Source organism: Pteropus vampyrus, unplaced genomic scaffold (genome assembly GCF_000151845.1).
Source record: "Pteropus vampyrus isolate Shadow unplaced genomic scaffold, Pvam_2.0 Scaffold50, whole genome shotgun sequence".
Classification (NCBI taxonomy): Eukaryota; Metazoa; Chordata; class Mammalia; order Chiroptera; family Pteropodidae; genus Pteropus; species Pteropus vampyrus.
In genome coordinates, this window is record NW_011888831.1 from 1901672 (window position 1) to 1920238 (window position 18567).

At 46.1% G+C, this 18567-nt stretch overlaps 1 protein-coding gene across 3 annotated transcripts in view; it reads right to left on the reverse strand.

Annotated features, from left to right (window-relative positions):
* Positions 1 to 18567, reverse strand: part of PITPNM3 (PITPNM family member 3) — a 94443-nt gene that overhangs the window by 38734 nt on the left and 37142 nt on the right. For 2 of the 3 annotated variants that reach the window (XM_023530427.1, XM_011359759.2), the window contains exon 4: positions 9719 to 9766. In XM_023530427.1, the coding sequence (XP_023386195.1) occupies positions 9719 to 9766 (48 nt within the window). Of the gene's footprint in view, positions 1 to 9718; positions 9767 to 16951; positions 16997 to 18567 lie in introns of all 3 variants that reach the window. The other variant, XM_023530426.1, reaches the window with a different exon arrangement.

Here is an 18567-nt window from a genome sequence, read left to right on the forward strand (position 1 = left end):
GGTTATACAAGCAGTTATGTAAGTGGCCCCTTAGCAGGGATGCTAGGGCAGGAATTTCCAACCAGGCTTGGGAATCTAAGAGGCTGAGGCCTCTCTTGTGAATCCTTAACCCTTTCAGTGGCAGAATCCAATCAGGTCAGTCTGGATTCATCTGCCTAATGCGGCCAAAACTCCAACAGACCAATTAACCGTCCCCCCCACCCCCACGCACACAGAAATTCTAGCCCAGGCTAAAGCCTGGCCCTTGCTAGGGTCTAGGTCCAGATTTTGCCCCTTGAAAACATGCTGTTGGCCAACCCAAGTGAGCAGGGGGGTAGCAACTCCTCTTGGAATCCAGCTCGGATCAGGAGTGTTGCCATCTTGAACGAGGCCCAGTGAAGATTCTAGATATACAACCACAGGAAAACCCTCCTACCGTGCGACAAAGTGATGCTAGAAGGGCTTGACATCCCCTATCTTGGTGACTGTCCTCCTAAGATTTGTCTTGAGTTTCTCAGTGTCATCCAGTGTCTCAGGCAATCTTCACATTCATCCTGAGAGGTCAGGAGGGACTCTCCCCATTTTACAGATGGGAAAACTGGGCTTACAGAGGTTAAATGATTTATCTCTGTATGGAAGTGAATGGGTACGGATTTGAACCTGGTCATCAGGTCAGGGCTCTTCCATCCTCCTACACCATCACCCCACAAAGATGAGGTATAAGAAAAAGTTCTTGTCACTCTTTCAAAGGTCTCCACACCACTGCTTGCCCTACAAAGTGATCCCTGGCAGGGAGGGCAAAGGAAGAGAGAATATTATCAGGAGAAGAAGGCTGCTTGGTCCTTTCATCTCACCCCCCTAAGGCAGCAGTCCCCAACCTTTTTGGCACCAGGGACTGGTGCTCCTATGAGAATCTAATGCCTGATGATCTGAGGTGGAGCTGGGGCAGTGATGCTAGCACTGGGGAGCTGCTGCAAATACAGATGAAGTTTTGCTCCCTTGCCCCCTGCTTACCTCCTACTGTGTGGCCAGTTCCTAACAGACCACAGACTGGTACCAGTCCACGGCCTGGGGGTTGGGGACCCCTGCCCTAAGGAATCCCTGCCAAACCCGCCTGGCTCTGTTTGTAAGTCGGCACAAAAACAAAAAAATAAAATAGCATGCTCTGACCCACACATTCCCTCCTACCTTGGTAATCCCCTTGAAATGAATGTGGTTTCCAGAAAAAGAACTGGGAATAGTTCTTAAACTTATGAAAAGGTGCTCAACCTTAGAACCCTAATCTAGAGGAATGCTCATTGAAATTACTCTAAAATGCTTTTGTTTGTTTGTTTGTTTTTTGTTTACCTCTCAGACTAGCAATTATCAATACCATGCTGCCCGGGGTATGGGAAAACAACCCCTCTTATTCATTGCTAGTGAAAGTAAAAACCAGTACAACCTCTGTGGAAGGCAATTTGACAATGTCATTCAAAATAGCTAATGCCCTTGACCCAGCAAATCCAGTTCCATGTGCAAAATTCCGCATGTACAATGCTAACCATTGCCACCCTATTTATAATATAAACAAAAGACAGAAAGCAACCTACGTGCCCGCCAATAGGGGACTGGTTAAACAAATTATGCTGCAGTGCAATATGACACACCGTTGCAAAGCAATGCACCTCTAAATGCATTGAGATAGTAAGATAATCCCAATATATTATCTGAGAAAGCAAAGTGCAGAGTAGAATGCACCATATGCTCCCATCTGTGCAGGGTATATATAAAAATACAGATGAATGAATATTTATGGAGGTGTTCATGTATGCAGAGAATATCTCTGGAATGTCTGTAAGGAAATCGTCATAATCAGTGCTTCTGGGTAGAGGGGACCTAGTAAGCTGGAGGACGAGAGGAGTCATACTCCTCGCCTTTTGTTCCTTTAGAATTTTAAACCATGTATGCATGTTACCTACCCAAAAGACAGATTAAAAATCAGAATTTTTTTCATTGCGCACGTAGCAGGGTAATTTTTTTCTGAGATAACTAATTTCTGTTTGCTCCAGTCTCTGGCTTCTCTGCCTCTAGGGTGGTTTGTGGCAGAGCTTCCTGGTCTTTGTCTCCAAAAACCCCTTTGTTCCCAGGAGGAAAGGATTTGAGGAAACAGAGATTCTCTCAGGCTGAAAAGAGATCCCCACTCCACCCTAGGTTGAGAGGAGGATAGATATCTATGCAGTGTGCCTTCCCAATTTGGGGTACCCTCTCAACTCCAGGAGGATAAGAACAACCCCAGCGGGCCTGGTCTCCTTGTGCCCCAGGAGATGCAGACCAAGACAGAAAGGACCACCAGGCTGGAGCCCCACAGTATGGACGGAGAGCTCCCTACCCATGTATGCATGCACATGGGTGCGTGAGCGCACACATACGCCTTACCTCCACCAGGGTGTTGGAGAAGATACCTGGGGGCTTTGGGACAATGGCAGGAGAATGGGGAAAGGAGAAGCCTCTGGGGTCACAGAGAGGGAGTCTCTCACTAGCACAGTTGGATGGGTATGAAGAGTCACAATTATAAACTGGCTTCTAGACAAATAAAGAGAAAGGTTGTTCTTTCACATGTTAAGTCAGTGGACTGTGCAGTGTGGCCTCCCTCTGCCCCCTCCAGACCCACCCTCTGCCCTCCCATCCCAGCTAGGGCCTGAAGTGGAGGCTCCCTTGCTTCCCGCTGGACTTGGCCCGTGGAAGGCACCCGAGGAGAACCAGGGAGAGTGAGGCTCCTTCCCTGCCAGGTCACCAGAGGCTGGTCCCTCTACTGAAGGCCATAGCTCCTCTGGAGTGGGGGCTCTCTACACAGCTACTTTCAGGGGCGGGAAGGCACAGGGCATTGCTCTGCACCTGGTGGGTTTCCTTATACCTGTGAATAAAGTCTTTTTACTTGACTCCTCCAATCCTGCAGTTAGCGTGAGCCTTCCTTTTCCACTGGAGCCCTGGCTGAATCATGCACTAGAGTCTAATTGCTCTACAAAAATCTTATCGCATCATCCCACACCCTCATTTCCTCTGGCTTCCCACATCCTGCCCACTGTGGTCTGCCCACAGGCCTCACCCTCTGCCCACCTCTCCCACTACTTGACCCTCCCTCTCTGAGCTCGACCAGTTTTCAAACGACCCATTTTCCCTCTCATTACAGAGCCCCTGCACAATTGTTCCCTGTTCCTGACTTCCTTCACACTGCCTGTGCCCAAATATTTCCTACAGGAGCTTCACTGTTCCTTCCTCTTGGGGGCCTTCCCCTCTCTCCTCCTCCCAAAAGCACCACGGCCCTCTTTTCTGGGACTAATCCTTATATGTTTAGTTTTGAGGTTTATTGATTTCTGCCTTCCTCTCCTCGGTCCTCGCAGACTGTAAGATCCTTAAAGGCTGGGACTGGCTTTGGTTTTGCTCCATTTTATCCCTAGACACTATCAAGGTGCTGGCATATAAAAGATATTCATTAGACACTTTTCAAACAAATGGATGAAAGAACAAATAATTTGTTCTCGCTTTGCACCCTGTGTCAGAAGCTGTACATGTCCCTAGCAGAGCAGACACTACACAGATAGAGTCACATAGACACACACTTATCCTCATGTAAATGAATGCGCCAATGCATGGACACACACTAACGCACACACTAATGCATGGGCGCACACACATACACACACATACACACACACACACTAGAACAGACCAGGCCAAGCATAGACATACGCACACACACAAGAAAAGTGCTCCCAAGGCAGACGTCTGCCACCCTGAGCTCATTAAAGCTGGCTAAATATAGCCCGTCTGCAGCTGTGCTCAGCAAGCTGCCCACACAGGCCAGGAAAAGACACCAGTTACCAGGCAGAGGAGTGGGGAGGCCAGCTGTGGGCAAGGGGCTTCATGCACCACGCCTGTGTGAACTGACAGGGAGGCTGCAGGGCTGAAGATACACAGGAGGGGAAGCTCCTTGGTGGCTGGGCATGCAGATCTCTAGTCGCTGGCCCCAGGCAGTAAGTCGTGAGGTCAAAGCACATCCCCACGATGGGGATGGGTGACATCGAGTGCCCCCATCTTCTCTCTCTGTCCCTTTGGGAAAACCACACAGGTTTGTCTGACAGTTAATTGGGTCAAGGAGCCAAGCTCAGTCCAGGACCAGGAGCTTGGGCAGGGAATCAGGACACAGCCTGGGACAAATCAGGGTCTGCTGGTGACTAGGGTAGCAACTCAGTGGGGACGAAGGCCAAGGTTTAGTCTGGAACCAGAACTGGGACTCAGTCTGGACCACTGACAGGTCTTGATCTAGGGACAAGAGAGGGTTCAGAGTCTCACTGAGCACCCCACTTTGATGAGCAGGCTTGGCCATGGGCAGAGCCTCCCCACACCTTGGGCAGCTGCCTGCTGCCTCCACCCCCACATCTGGTGCCAAGCACCAGCCCTGGGAAAGCCATCTGACAACCGTGAGTGTGGGTCACATGTGTTAGGTCACATACTCCACACTGAGTCTGACTCAGAAGGCCCAATAGTAAATCCTTCTGTCTAGGAATCTTCCCCCGCCAGGTGGGGATGAGATAGAAAAAGCCCCTCCAACTCTTACTTTCCTGTGTGCATCTTGGACCCCAAGGTGTTTGGTGGTACAATGGAGCTAGCTCTTGAGGAGGCATCCATGTAACACAGGAGACAGTGGGGCACCTCCCCCAAGTACCTGGGGTGAACATGGAAAGGAGAAATTGCAGGAAAATGGGAGTTCAGACCAGATATGGGAGCAAGCTCTGGAGATGGAGGAGTGAGGAGACTGGGTTTGAGCACCTTCCTCAGAAGGTTATTTACTCCGAGTCTTCATTTTCTCATTGTGACATGCTTGTAATGACTGTAGCCCTTCCCAGCTCCCAGGTCATCATGAAGATCAGGGAGAAGGGCCTGCACAGCGCCCTGCACACTGTAGAGCTGCTGAGATGGGAAGGGAGAGAGTGAGGCAGTCACAGGTCTCCTGAGAGAGTCATGTTCCTCCTTGAAGATGGACCTGGTGGGCAGAGGAAGGAGAGTTACTACACCACTGAGCCAGTAGCTCTGCTCTCAGCCTCTTTCAAGATGATGGCAGGTCACAGCAGGGAGGGGAGGGCCCAGCTCCCTGATTCAGAGAGCAGTGATGGAACAGAGAGGGCAGAGGCCCACAGTGCAGGATCCCAAGGGATCACTCTGGGACCCCAAGTTCTTTCTAAATCTGCTGTGGAGGGAGCTGGTTGGGTCCCCCTCCACAGGGACGAACGAAATGCTCAGGCTTCCCAATTAGCTTATGAGAAAACTGTGCTTATCGTCTCCACACTCCTTCTAGAAGCCAGTGTGGACAGGAAGGGGGAGAGCTGCTGGGACAGTGGGCAGGGGGTCTGAGCAGAAGCAAGGATCATCCTTTACGGAGAAGAATCACAGGAGGGCATCAGGGGACTGCAAGGATGTATTTGCCTCCCGTAGAGGTCTCACTGACACTCTGGAGGAAGGACTGGAATGGGAGAGACGAGGCAGGGAGGCCAGCATGGGGAGAACGGGTCAGTCTGAGAAAGAGAAGATGGTGGCCTCAACTAGAGGAAGGATTGGGGACAGAGAGGGGTGGAGGCATTGAGAGCTCTGTTGGACGTAGATGGGATAGTCTCAGGGATCTGATCTGGCTCTGGAAGGTGACAGATGAAGGAGTCTAGTAGAACCCTACATTTCCCTCTTGAGTTCATGGAAAATGGTACCATTGCTCTGGATGGAAGAACAGGAGTGAGGTTTGAGGAACAGAAGATATTTTCCCCGAGACCCACACCCAGCACTATGTCAGATGTGCTGGAAGCACCCCGTAAATGTCTGCTGAGCTATGGAGCAGCGTGAACAGAGTAGAACAGAAAGACATGTAGACCAAGGAAATCAGGAGACAAAGAGGCAGCAACAGAAAACCAGAGACCACTATAATGTCAGAGCTATAAAGGACTCTATGCACAGACAGGACAGGACACAGGACACACACCACAGCTGAGACTACACAGCAAATTAGTGGGAGGGACTTAGGGTCTCCTAACCCCCAATCTGAGGCCCTCCTTCTTCTCTGTGACCCACCCAGCCCCTCACACAATGGCTCCCCAGACTTCCTCAAGTCTTATTCCAAATAACAAACATAAGCCAGTGGCAACAGGCTGCCAGGCCGTCTGTGTGACTACAGGATGAAGGGTGGGGCTACCTGGCAGCCACAAAGGAGGGAGTGATCTAGGACACTACGCTGCAAGGCCACTGCAGACGGCCTGGGCAGGCTCCTTCCCTGCACTCACAACCCTGTGGCCAGCTCAGGAGGGCAGCCTGGGGACTCAGACTCATGAAGAAACACCTATGTGACAGTGACACCCAAGGCAGCCACAAGACCAGCAGAGTATCAAAAAGACTGAGCTCTGCAAGGTGATGAGATTCATCCCCCACACCTGTGCCAAGTGTTCAAGTTGTCCAAGCTCATCCAAAAGCCAATAATAAGTGAGAATCATTAAACGCTTCGTCTATGTGGGTGCAGATCTTGGCACCCACATAGATTATCTTTATACCCTCAGGAAATCTAGGAAGTAGCCATTATGGTCCCAGCTGAGTAACCCAAGGTTCAGAGATATTAGATAACTTGCCCAATGTGGCACAGTGAGTAAATGAAGGAATACGGGCCTTCATAACTTAAAAGTTCACGTGCTACAGCTCTGGATCCAGGATTTTCTGACTCCTGGTCTAGGGCAATTTGTACCACTTCTCACCTTGTTTTTAGGTTTTGAAAACCAAGTGGAAATATTAAATAAGATAATATACATGGAAGTGACTGTAAATGGTAAAGAATGTTAGAAACATTGGGTCTTGCTATTATTCTGTTCTTATTCAGAGTCACAGACTTTTATTTTGCCAATTTTGGATTAAAAATAAATAAATCACCATCAATTACTACTTTCATTTCATATAAGAAAAAGTATTCAAATGCTCAAATCTGTAGGCAGAACATAAATGTGGAATAAAAAGCAATCCTCCCAATTGAGCACATTCAACGCTATAGAAAAACACGTAACAGTGTTTCTATTTTTCTCACTGTCAGAAATGTTGGGTTTATAGTGGGAATCACTGATTTCAATGACCATTGCAGTTCCAGATTCCTTTCGTGCACCTACTGTTTATTCTGTACTAAATAAAAATATCCTTAAGCAATTCCTACTAAAATCTATAACCATGGTGGAAAAAAAAACTTTGCCTCTACTAAAACACGCGTATTTTTCAGCCAGCTTCAGATGACACCAAACATCTGATCAATTCAATTGTGTCTGTGGAAAACAGAGCTGTGGTCAGACATCTTGGAGACAGCCCCACGGTGGGCAGGTGGCTGTTTCTCACTTTGCGGCTGCAGTGTGGTTTCCTCCTCTTAGAGGCCCAGAAGGAACGATCTGGGTTCTTTTCCTCTCTCACGTTCCTGACACTCTTGTATTAATCATGATTTTTATTATATGATGTTTTGACATCTTGGGGGTGCCTAGCTGGCCAGGGAGGGCCTGCAGCTTCCAGGGCATGCTAATTCCTGGAGACAATAAACATGGCCTTCACCTTTCATATGCAAACCAACCAATCCACCCCCTTTATCTAACTCTCACACACCAAACTGATTATTTCCCTGCCCTAAATTACCCTTGGGCCAGGTATCAGAAAACTAGAGACCACCCCTGCAGCCCAGCGGCTCAGACATCACTCAAACTAGCCAGTCCTAAGCGGTTTCCTATCCCTCAGAAAATATGAAAAAAGCTCATGCCTTCCCCACGTTCCTTCCGCCTCCTGATCAAACCTTGCGCTTCCTCTGTGGCCCTCTGTGATATGGCATGTCCCCTCCTCTTGGGAACCGTAAATAATAAATTCTTTTAATGGCATTAATCTCTCCACATTGTCACTCAGTTACCTCTATAAATTAAAACCCCAAGGTACATTTTAACTCAGCTTCTCTCCCTCCCCCTCCCCACTTGCTAAGCTCAGTTCCTTACATTCTATGAGGACACAGAAAAGAGAAGTACCCCCTCTCTTCACTGCCCTTCCTCTTGCCCAGTGCACTTGTGGCCTGTGCCTTGGGGGTTCTCCTGACAGAGACACTCATGCCTCCCAGCCTGAGGGACTTTATCTATGAATTGCCACTCAATGTTAGACACATAGAACACGTTTCAGGAGGACTGTGCACCTACTCAGGGCTGGAGCCAGGGCCTGGAAAGCTGGCATTGCAGGTATTCCTACTGTATCTGAAGGATGGAAGAGCTTAGAGAAATGCTTCGAAGAAGGCCTGCACCTGGGGAGGGGGTGGGCAGAGTGGGCTGAGTCCCACTCTGAGGAAAAACAGAGTTCGCCACCCAAAAAAATACCTATTAGGATAATGATTATTTCAAGTCAGTTATTTTAAAGAAACAAAAGACTCAGAAAGAGCATTCTACCTCTGCCTCACCTGCCTAAAGGAATTCAGATAGAAAAACCTGCTTAAAGGAAGAGAGCTATCACCTCTGCATAATATGAATTAAGTGTGGCAGACAGGGAGGAACCTAGCAAGTCTGTGAGACTCTCCCCTGTGTCCCATTGTTCTAGGTGGCCCAGCAAGAATTTGTTGACACCTTTGTTCCTTCTCATCCACCTGTGAATTACCTACCTTCCCTTTGAAGTCCCAGACCCCTGCCTCCCTCTCCTTAGTCCAAAATGGCTCATATTCTTAGGGAACCCCAATATGTACATATGAAATAAATGTGGTCATTTTCCCCCTTAATCTGTCCCATGTGAATTTGATTATTAGTCCATCTAGAAGAACTTAGAGGGGTAAAGGGCGATTATTTTTCTTCTCCTACACCCCCAAAGCTGCAACAACATTATCAAAATAGCAAGAGAGAGAAGTAAGGGAAGTAAAGGAAGTTCTGAACAGATATTCCACCCCCGGCACCCCCCGCCAAACACTCACATAGACTCCTCTCCCTGTCCCCAGCCTCATGAGAAACTCAGTACTGCCCAAAGCAAAAACATTTGGCTCAGACATTGCCCACCTTGTCCACCCCAAACCTCCAGGAAGTGTCCTGAGGTAACTATGTCGGCAAATTGACATCTTTAACCAAGTCTTTCCTGAGTCCGATCCTGCGCTCATAACCCTGAGAAAACACAGGCAGAAGGAAACCTGGAGAAGTCATATGATATGAAGGATGACAAAGCCTTTGGAGGACCCTGGGCCCTGCAGGCATGGCCTCTGAGTGATGGGAATGTTAGGATTATAACCCTGGCATAAGCCTTGAATGCAGAGACTCTGACCTCAGTCACCGTATCACCACCTGGGTTCCTGAAAATTGTGTCACCCAAAAATGGTCTCAAAGGCTCAGGAGGGTTTGTTCCCCATTCTTGTCCTCTTTCTCTCTTCCTATACGCCAATGACACACACAAGGCTTTCTATGGTCCCATCTGGGCCGGGCTTGGCTCAGCCTCCCAGCCCACTAGCTACAGGCCCTCACTCTGGCTCTGATGCCTAAGCTGCTCAGTGTATGAAAACTCAGGAGCCAAGGGCTCAGCTCATGGAACAGAAAGTAGCCCCAGGCCCCTAATCCTGCCTGCAGGCATGGTGGTGGTAAAGATCCTACCACCCTCTGAGTTCTGAGTGGACCAGAGGAGCCCCAGGTCCACAGAGCTTGGACTCATCCGAGGGGAAGAAAAGACTGTTCAAGGGGCAGGCTTAACTCACGCTGCTTCTCCTGGAGGATGCTGGATGTGCATGGCGTGCTCCCTTCTCCTGCAGAAAAAGAAAGAAGAGTGAGCACACTCCCCTATCTCTGTTGGCCAGACATTGAGAAGCTACTTGTGACTGCTTCTGCCCCTCCTCTCAATGGCCCCCACCTCAAGCTGGGGGCGGGCAGAAGTCTCTCCCATCTCCTTGTGCCCTGTCACATTTATATGTTGGTCCTTTGTGCAAGACAAAGCATGGAGCCATGTTGCCATTGCCTGGGGAGGTGTGGCCTGGCCATCTTTCACCTTGGCTTTCTTCCCTGACACTTCCTATCCCGCCTTCATACAGCAGCTGCTTACCTGGTGCTGCCCTCTATACACTTATTACTCTGATAGTATTGAGCATCACATCCATGCCAACAACTGCCGAATCTCTGTCTCTAGTCTAGCTCTCTCTTCTAAGTTCTGGACCCAAATCTTCTGCTGCCTCCTGGACATTAGCTCTGATGTTCCCCAGGTAGCCTATGAGGAGCCCACTGAGAGCCCAGTCAGTTAGCAACTCTGCTCACCGTGACCACCAGGAGGGTCCTGGAGCTGCCCCTCTTCCCAAGTCCCCATCTCAGAGAAGGTACCACCTTCTCCACAAGCCTAGGAGTCATCCATGATCCTTGTCCCTCTCTCATCCCCACATTCAATCAGTCACAGAGTGCTGCGGGGTCTGCCTCCTTATCTCTTCACGACTTCCTCCCTTTCCACAAGATATAGAGTCCACAACCTAAGGTATTTCTATGTTGTTCACTGGTGTGTCCCCAGGCCTAGAACAGTGCTTCTCAATCACTGTCTGTTGAATGAATAAATGAACGACATCTCTTACTCCAAATACACATACATACATACTACTCAAGTATAGAACTTCATCCTACCTCTTTGGACTATCACAATAGCTTCTGCCTTTTAATGAGAAGCTTTGTATCTATAATTATGAAAGTAATTCAAGCTCCTTATTGAAAATTTAGAAAACATTAACAAACATAAAGAAAGAAAAAATTTCTTATAATGGCGTCACTGACAGAAAACTGCTGATCCTATTTTATGCCATTCTTTCCAGTCTTTATTACATACACATGAGATCAGTTAGCTCTTTGTGGGCAAGAACTATGTTATTTATCTCTGTTTTCCCAATAAATAGAACAATGGCTGGTTCATGGAAGACATCACATACAATAAAGAAGCACAAAATACACTTTCCATACTTTAAATTGAAGTTCCCCAATAACATTAAAAACAACAACAAAAAAAAACAAAAAAAACCTCTATTACTTGATTCCAACAGCTATATGATCTTCTATTGAGAGAATACATTATGGCTGACTAAAATTCTCCCGTTGGTGGAAAGTTTCGAAATGTCACCATTGTAATTACTGCTGCAACGAACATCTTTGGGTTGGTGCTCTTTCTGCATTTTCTATGATTTCCTTAAAATACAACCAAAGAAGGAGAATTCTGGGTTAAAGGGTAGGAACTTTTAAGGCTCCTGATGGTTTTGCCTGTTGGTTTTTCAGTGAGACGTACCTTCTGTTTTGCACACCCACCCTCAGCAGAAATAAATGCTGTTCTCAACAGATACTCACCTCCCTGGCATTTACATTGGTCTGTTGAATTTCTCTGCCTCTGTTTTCATCAGATTAAACTTTCTAAAGCTAGCGGGCCCAGGCCACTCCCTTGCTTAACACCTTTTAGTGGCTACCCATCATCAGATTCTGAGCCTGGCCCCTGCTCACCTCCATGGCCTTTTCCCACCCCTTTCTGCTCACCACCTACCAGCCAAATCCCTATTTCTGGATATGCACTCATGGCATCACTTGCACATCTCTACCTGTGCTTCCACCTTCTTCTGTCAAACCCACTCTATCTTGCAGGGTAGGTTGAGAACCAGCCCTGGGGCCATCTCTTCCATAAGACTTCAATTCTTGCCCAGAAACCTCAATTTTCAGGACCTCTGTCTTCAAAGGTCGGCTCTGGGTCCTAAGGGCCAGCATAGGGTCAAGTTCAGCAAAGACCAGTTTCCTTTTCTCTCAAATGCTTTCCTCAAGCCCATCCCACCTGACTAGAAGGCTCAGAAAGGGACATAAGCCAGAACCCCCAGGAGCTAGAAAGCTTCCTGTACCCACGGTGAGGCTAGAATCTGAGAAGTGGAGTGTCAGACCCCAGATCCCAGACCCAAGCCCTCTGGGAGCCCAGTCAGTCAGTAGTTCTGTCTGAGCTCCCAGGCTCTGCAGCTAAATGGAGCCTCTTGGCATCAGGCGTCCTAGCCCTATAGCTCTACTGCACCATATGTTTTAGGTCTCCATTAGTCATACCTGTCCAAAGGAAGGTTGCACTCTATCATGCTAAAAGGCTCCCCTGCTCTGCCTTTTCTGCTTCCCAGGGCAAGGTGTCCCAGGCCTGGGGGATGCCACAAAAGAGGCTAGACTGGGGCCCTGGGATATGATAAAACAATGTAGAGATTATGCCTCCAGCCTGAAAACCCTAGCTTTAGAATTTTCAGGCTGAATCTAGAGTCAGGATCCTACTGCCTGGTAGGACCATCTCTTCTGAACTTGACCATGCTAGAAGATACTAGATCTGCCCTCCCAGCTTCCTGAGCAAGTCTGAATTCCCCCTAAAAATATGTCTGTAACTTCTCCAAGAACCCTAGTTCTCCAAGGAGGAAGCCAGGAATGAGTGTCATTGAGATGTTAGTGTGTAGGATTCACATGGGGATCTCCATGAATAGAAGTAAGAATGTTTAGAATGAAGGTAACAGCCAGCCCACTTGTGTCCCTGGGCATATAGAAGCTTTATGGTTTGCCCAGTGCTTCTCACTCATTAGAGCATTGCAATTGCACACCTGTGTGAAAAGCCCCATTCTCAGATAAGGAAACTGAGGCTCAGAGGATAAAGTCACTTAACCCAATGTTTAGATCTGGTCCCTTTTGATACTCCAACACTGCTGAGGGCCCTTCTCATGACCTCATGTCTGCCCCCTATGGAAGTAGGTGCTTTCTAGAGCAGGCGCTTCCGGGATGGCTCAGGAGGCAAAGGCAGTGCTTCCTAAAGTGAGGAGTCATTGAGGCAGATGAAAGCTATGACAAGTCAAGGTCTAAAGAATAGGGAGTAGGGGCATTAAGAAGGTGGTATTTGCAAGGAGTGCTGGGGAGAAGCATCCAGAGGCTTTGGCTGACCCATGTTTCCTCAGGCTCAGTCTCTTCCGCAGTGAAGCCTGAGCCAAGCATCCAAGGGTGAGGCCACCAACCTGGGCAAGAAGGAGCTTGCTGGTTGACAAGATGAGTACGGAGCCAGTACAGCAGGAAGCTGTCCCTGCACTACTCAGCTCCAGCACCCGTCTTCATCTTCCCTCTAGCTATCATAGAATAAGCGGAGTCGGCTGTGAACCCCAGCTTCCTGATTAGCAGGCTCCCAGGATGATGGTGATTACTACACGTGCAGCTGGCTCAGCCACTGCCTAAATGAGACCCCACTTGACCTGAAACTTTCCAGGGCCCTTGGGCCCCACAGCCTTGCCTCAGCTGGAGCTTTCTTCATATGCAGAAGCTGCCAGGATGGCTACACAGAGAGGGCTGAGAACAAGGAGAGCAGGGCCTTGGTCACCTGTCCCGGTCTTGGCACACTAATCCTGCCTGTCCCAAACTCCCACAGCCCTGCACATCTGAGCCACATCATCTCCTCCAATGATTTTCTGCGTGATTTTGTTTTCTCTTCTCAATCCCCTTCCAACAAACCAAGCTTCCAAAGAGCAAGAGAAGCGAAATGGGTAGCCAAGATCAAAAGCGCTTTCACCAAACACCTGAAACAAGAGCGTCTTCCTGCCTCTAAGGGGAGGGTTAGGTGGCTGCTGGGGGAGCAATTCAGACAGATGGGCCTTGGGGAAAAAAGAATTGGGAATTCTCCTCCTGATACTCCAGAAAGCATCTCTGCCCCCTTGGAGCAGGAATGGGAGCAGCTGAAGCCCTGTGATTTGTAGGCCTTGGGAGCCCCAACCAGGCTCAGGCCCAACTTGGTAACTCAGCTCATGGAGTAAGGCTGACAAGAAAAGACCCACACACTCCCGCCCTGCTTAGGGTATTCCCCTAACTCTGAGCCTCTGCTGAATTGCAGGGTCAAGGTTCGCCATCATCGTCTTTCACCCAGCTCATCACAACCCCTCTATACTCATTCCCTGACCCCTCCTATAATCTTCCTTATTGGCTTCCAGAATGAGCTTTCTAAAAGGTAGCTTGTCACTCTCCTGCTTACACTATGCCATAGATCCCCAGGGGCACTCCTGAGAAGAACCCACCTTCTCAGCCTGACATTCAAGGTCTTCATTTCCAGCTTTCCCACTCTACCTCTTCTCCCAGACCTCCTCATCCATTTTATCACCCCTCAGCCCAAAACCTTGTACCTCAACTTTAGCCAAGATGAACTCTGTGTGGTTCCTCCAATTCCTCTTTCTCCTTACACCTCGCTCTACGTCTCTGCACCTGCTGTTCCCTCTGCCTGTTGCACCCTTGTGGGCCTGTCTAGAGGCCAAAAAGGCCTCCTTAGCTCCTCATGTCTCCTCTCAAGCTCCACGTCCTCTTTGATCCCTCTGTCCTTTCTTTCCACTCTTGTTAGAGCAATTAGCTCACTGGACCATAACTGCCCTACCCCCAAGACTGGGAATTGTTCAGTTCTGAGTCTATTTCTGAGTCATCAATCTGTCCCTAACATTGACCGGCAGAAAGTCTGACACAAAGTATCAGTGCGTAGTGAATGCATTAGTGAGGAAGGAAATGTGTGAATGCCTGATGAGCTCCATCCCTGCTTCAGGTTCAGAAAGAGAGGCAAAGCACATACACAGAAAGACACAACTGTAAGCAGACTGGTCAGCCCTGCAGGAGATGGCCCAACTAAGCTGCACTGGGCATGAGGGAGCTAGTCTGGGAGAGGCTGGGGTATAAGGGAGGCTCCCTGAGGAAGAGCACAAGATTGCGAAAGCTAGACATGAAATCATGAGGAAAGCAGGGTGAAGGCAGATAACAGAAGAGCTCAAGTGGGCAGGCCCAAGAGTCAGCAAGCAGCCCCTGGGCATTGGGCTGGAACACAGGGTTAACAGAAAAGGAGAGGTGTGGCCAGGAATTCATGAATTGCCAGAGTCAGCGATAAACTTGGGATCATGGGATTTAGAAATAATCAGACAATTCCTCGATAATATCCCTTGTGGTAGCTATTCCAGGGCTGTTTGATTCCAGTAATGATAGGAAACTTACTGTCCCTGGACAATTATAATTGTTAGAAGAAAGAACCACTGTGATGGCCTTCCATGCCAGGCCGGGGGATTTATACTTCATTCTGCAGGCAATAAAGACCTAGTTGCCAACTCCACAGCAGAATTATATTACTGAATTTATGTTTTACAAGCATTATAGTAGGGTTGGATAAAGATAGTAAGCTGGCAACACGATCTAGTCTTTTCTCCTACCCCAAATCCCTAAAAAATGACATTACATATTGTCTATGAATTAATCTTTAATAGCATTGTAAAATAACAAGGGGTGTCCTTAGCAGACCAGAAATTATAAAGTATCCCCAAAAGGCAGCCAGCAGAGAGATCTGGTGCAGAGAGGCAGGACTGGCTACCTAATTTGCAGAGTCTATGAAAAAATGAAAATATAAGGCCTTTCTTCAAAATTATTAAGAATTTCAAGATAGCAATAACAGAACATAAATTCAAGTATAGGACCCTTGAAGTATGGAGCCTTGTGTGACTATGAAGGTCAAATGCCCATAAATCCAATTCAGGAGACAGGAAACCATAGCTTCAATCCTACAAAGGAACATCTGTGGCTAAAGATGGAGACAGCTCAGAAGGAACAGCAGGCTCATAGGTAGAAAATACAGGAGCAGAAAGCTCTTGCAACTGTCTGGGCTTCCATGGTAGAGGATCCAGGTGCTGTGGTCCTTCTGCTTGTGCCAGCCAGAGGCATTTGTCCCCAGGTATGAGAAGTGATGAATGTTTAAGGGACAGGACACCTTAGAAGGCTGAACATACCCAAGAAGAATAAACCAGATGCTAATGGCTCAACTTACCCAACAGCATTTTCTACCATCCCCAATAATTAGATAACAGCAGGTTGTAGTAAACACACATAGCACATCACTCAGAGATGGACTAAGAGGAAACTGCAAATACAGAGTGGAGTATACATTCAAATATTACAAAATATCAGAGGGAAACCAATGATGTGGGAGAAAGATATCAAACTCAATGACTGAAGGAAAGAGAGTATAGGGGAATGGATCTGTGGTGTCCTTGAACCAACTTAGTATCACAATAATTAATGGTTCTCAAATTTTAGCAAGCACCAGAATCACCTAAAGGGCCAGCTAAAACACAGAATCTGAGCCCTGATGCAGTTAAGTCTGGGATGGGGCTCCAAAATGTACATTTCTGTACATTTCTGTTTCCAAGTGATGCTAATGCTGTTGGTCCAGGAACCATTCTTTGAGAACCACATATCTAGATACAAGGACATAAACTAGAGTCAGGGCAGGGGGTAGTGAATGGTAGGGAAAAATAGCTCTCTGGAAAGCTAAAGGCAGAGAAATTGATCAGAAGCACCTGGGCAATGGCTGCTTTCTTCTTTTCAATGAGAATGTGGCCTGATGACACTATATTTGTTTTAAAAAAAAAAAAAGAAGAAGAAGAAGAAGAAGAGCCCTGAATGTAAATAGCTCCTTAAGTAACAATTCATAGAATGTTAATATAAATTATACTGGAAGAGATATGTAAACCTTGAGCATAAAAGATTAGTGACATGGCAAGGACCAAGTGGAATTTATCCCAGGAATGCAAGGTTGTTCAACATATAAAAATTAATCAACATTAATAAAACATCATATTAATAAAACAAAGGACAAAAAGCACATGATCATTTCAATAGATGCAGAAAAAGCATTTGGCAAAATCTAACACCCTTTCCCGATAAAAGCACTTAACAAATTCTGAATAAGAGAGAACTTCCTCAACCAGATAGAGGACAATTACAAGGAACCCACAGCTAACATCATATTTAATGGTAAAAGACTGAAAACATTACCCCTAAGATCAGGGACAAGATCTGGCTCTCCCCATTTCTATTCAATATTATACCAAAGGATCTAGCCAGGAAAATGAGGTGAGAAAAGGAAATACAAGGCACCCAGATCAGAAGGGAAGAAATAAAACTACCTCTGTTTGACATGATCATATATGTAGAAAATCCTAAGGAATCCCCTGCAAAACAAAACAGAACAAACAAAACAAAACAAAACAAAAAAGAACAACTAATAGATGAGTTCAGCAAGGTTGCAGGATACAAAATCAATATACAAAAATCAATTGTATTTCTATACACTTGTAATGAACAACCCACAAATACAATTAAGAAAATAATTCCAATTACAATAGCATTGAGAAGAATAAAACACTTAAGAAAAAATTTAACAAAACAAGTGTAAGACTTATACACTAAAAAATATGAAACATCATTGAAAGAAATTAAAGAAGACCTAAATAAATGGAAAGACATCCCATGTCATGGATTTAAAAGACTAATATTGTTATAATGGCATTACTCCTCAAATTGATCTACAGATACAACACAATCCCTATCAAAATCCCAGCTGGCTTTTTTGCAGAAGTTGATAAGCTGATTCTAAAATTCATATGGAAGTGCAAGAAATGCAGAATAGCTAAAACAAACTTGTAAAAGAAGGACAGAATTGGTGAACTCCCGTTTCCTGATTTTAAACTTACTACAAGTGTAGGCTAGTCAAGATTGTGTGGTACTGGCCTAAGGGTATACATATATATTAGTAGAAAAGAACTGAGAGTCCAGATGTAAACCCATATATTTATGATCAACTGATTTTTGACAAGGGTGCCAGGACAATTCAATGGAGGAAAGAATAGTCTTTTCAATAAATGGTGCTAGTACAACTGGTTACTCACGTGAAAAAAACTGAAGTTGAACACTGATACAAAAATTAAAATGCAAAGAGAAAACATAGAGGTAAATCTTCATGACCATGTATTAAGCAATGGTTTCTTAGATATGACACCAGAAGAACAAATAATAATAATTTTTAAAAACATACATAAATAAATTGAACTTCACCAAAATTTTAAAAATTTGCGCTCCAAAGGACACTATTAAGAATCTGAAAAGACAACCCACAGAATGTGAGAAAATATTTGTAAATCATATCATGATAGGCATCTATCATCTAGAATATACGAAGGACTCTTACAACTCAACAATAAAAAGATAAATAACTCAATATAAAAATGGGCAAAGGATTTTCATAGACATTTCTCCAAAGAAGATGAACAAATGACCAATAAGCACATGACAATATGCTCAATATCATTAGTTATTAGGGAAATGCAAATCAAAACCACAATTATATACCACTCTACACTCATTAGGATGGCTATAATAAAAAAGACAATAACAAGTAAAGGCAAGAATGTGGAGAAATTAGAACTTATACAGTACTGATACGACTGTAAAGTGGTACAGCCACTTTGGAAAAAGAGTTCATCAATTCTTCAAAAAGTTAAACGGAGTTATCGATCATATGGTACAGCAATTCCACTCCTAGATATATGTCCAAGAGACTTAATATTATGTCCACACAAAATCTGTACATGAGTACTTATAGTAGCATTATTCATAATAGTCAAAAAATAGAAACAATCCAAATGTCCATCAACTGATAAATGGATAAATAATATGTGGTATATCCACACAATGGGATATTATTCAGTCATAAAATGCAATGAAGTGCTGATTCATACTACAA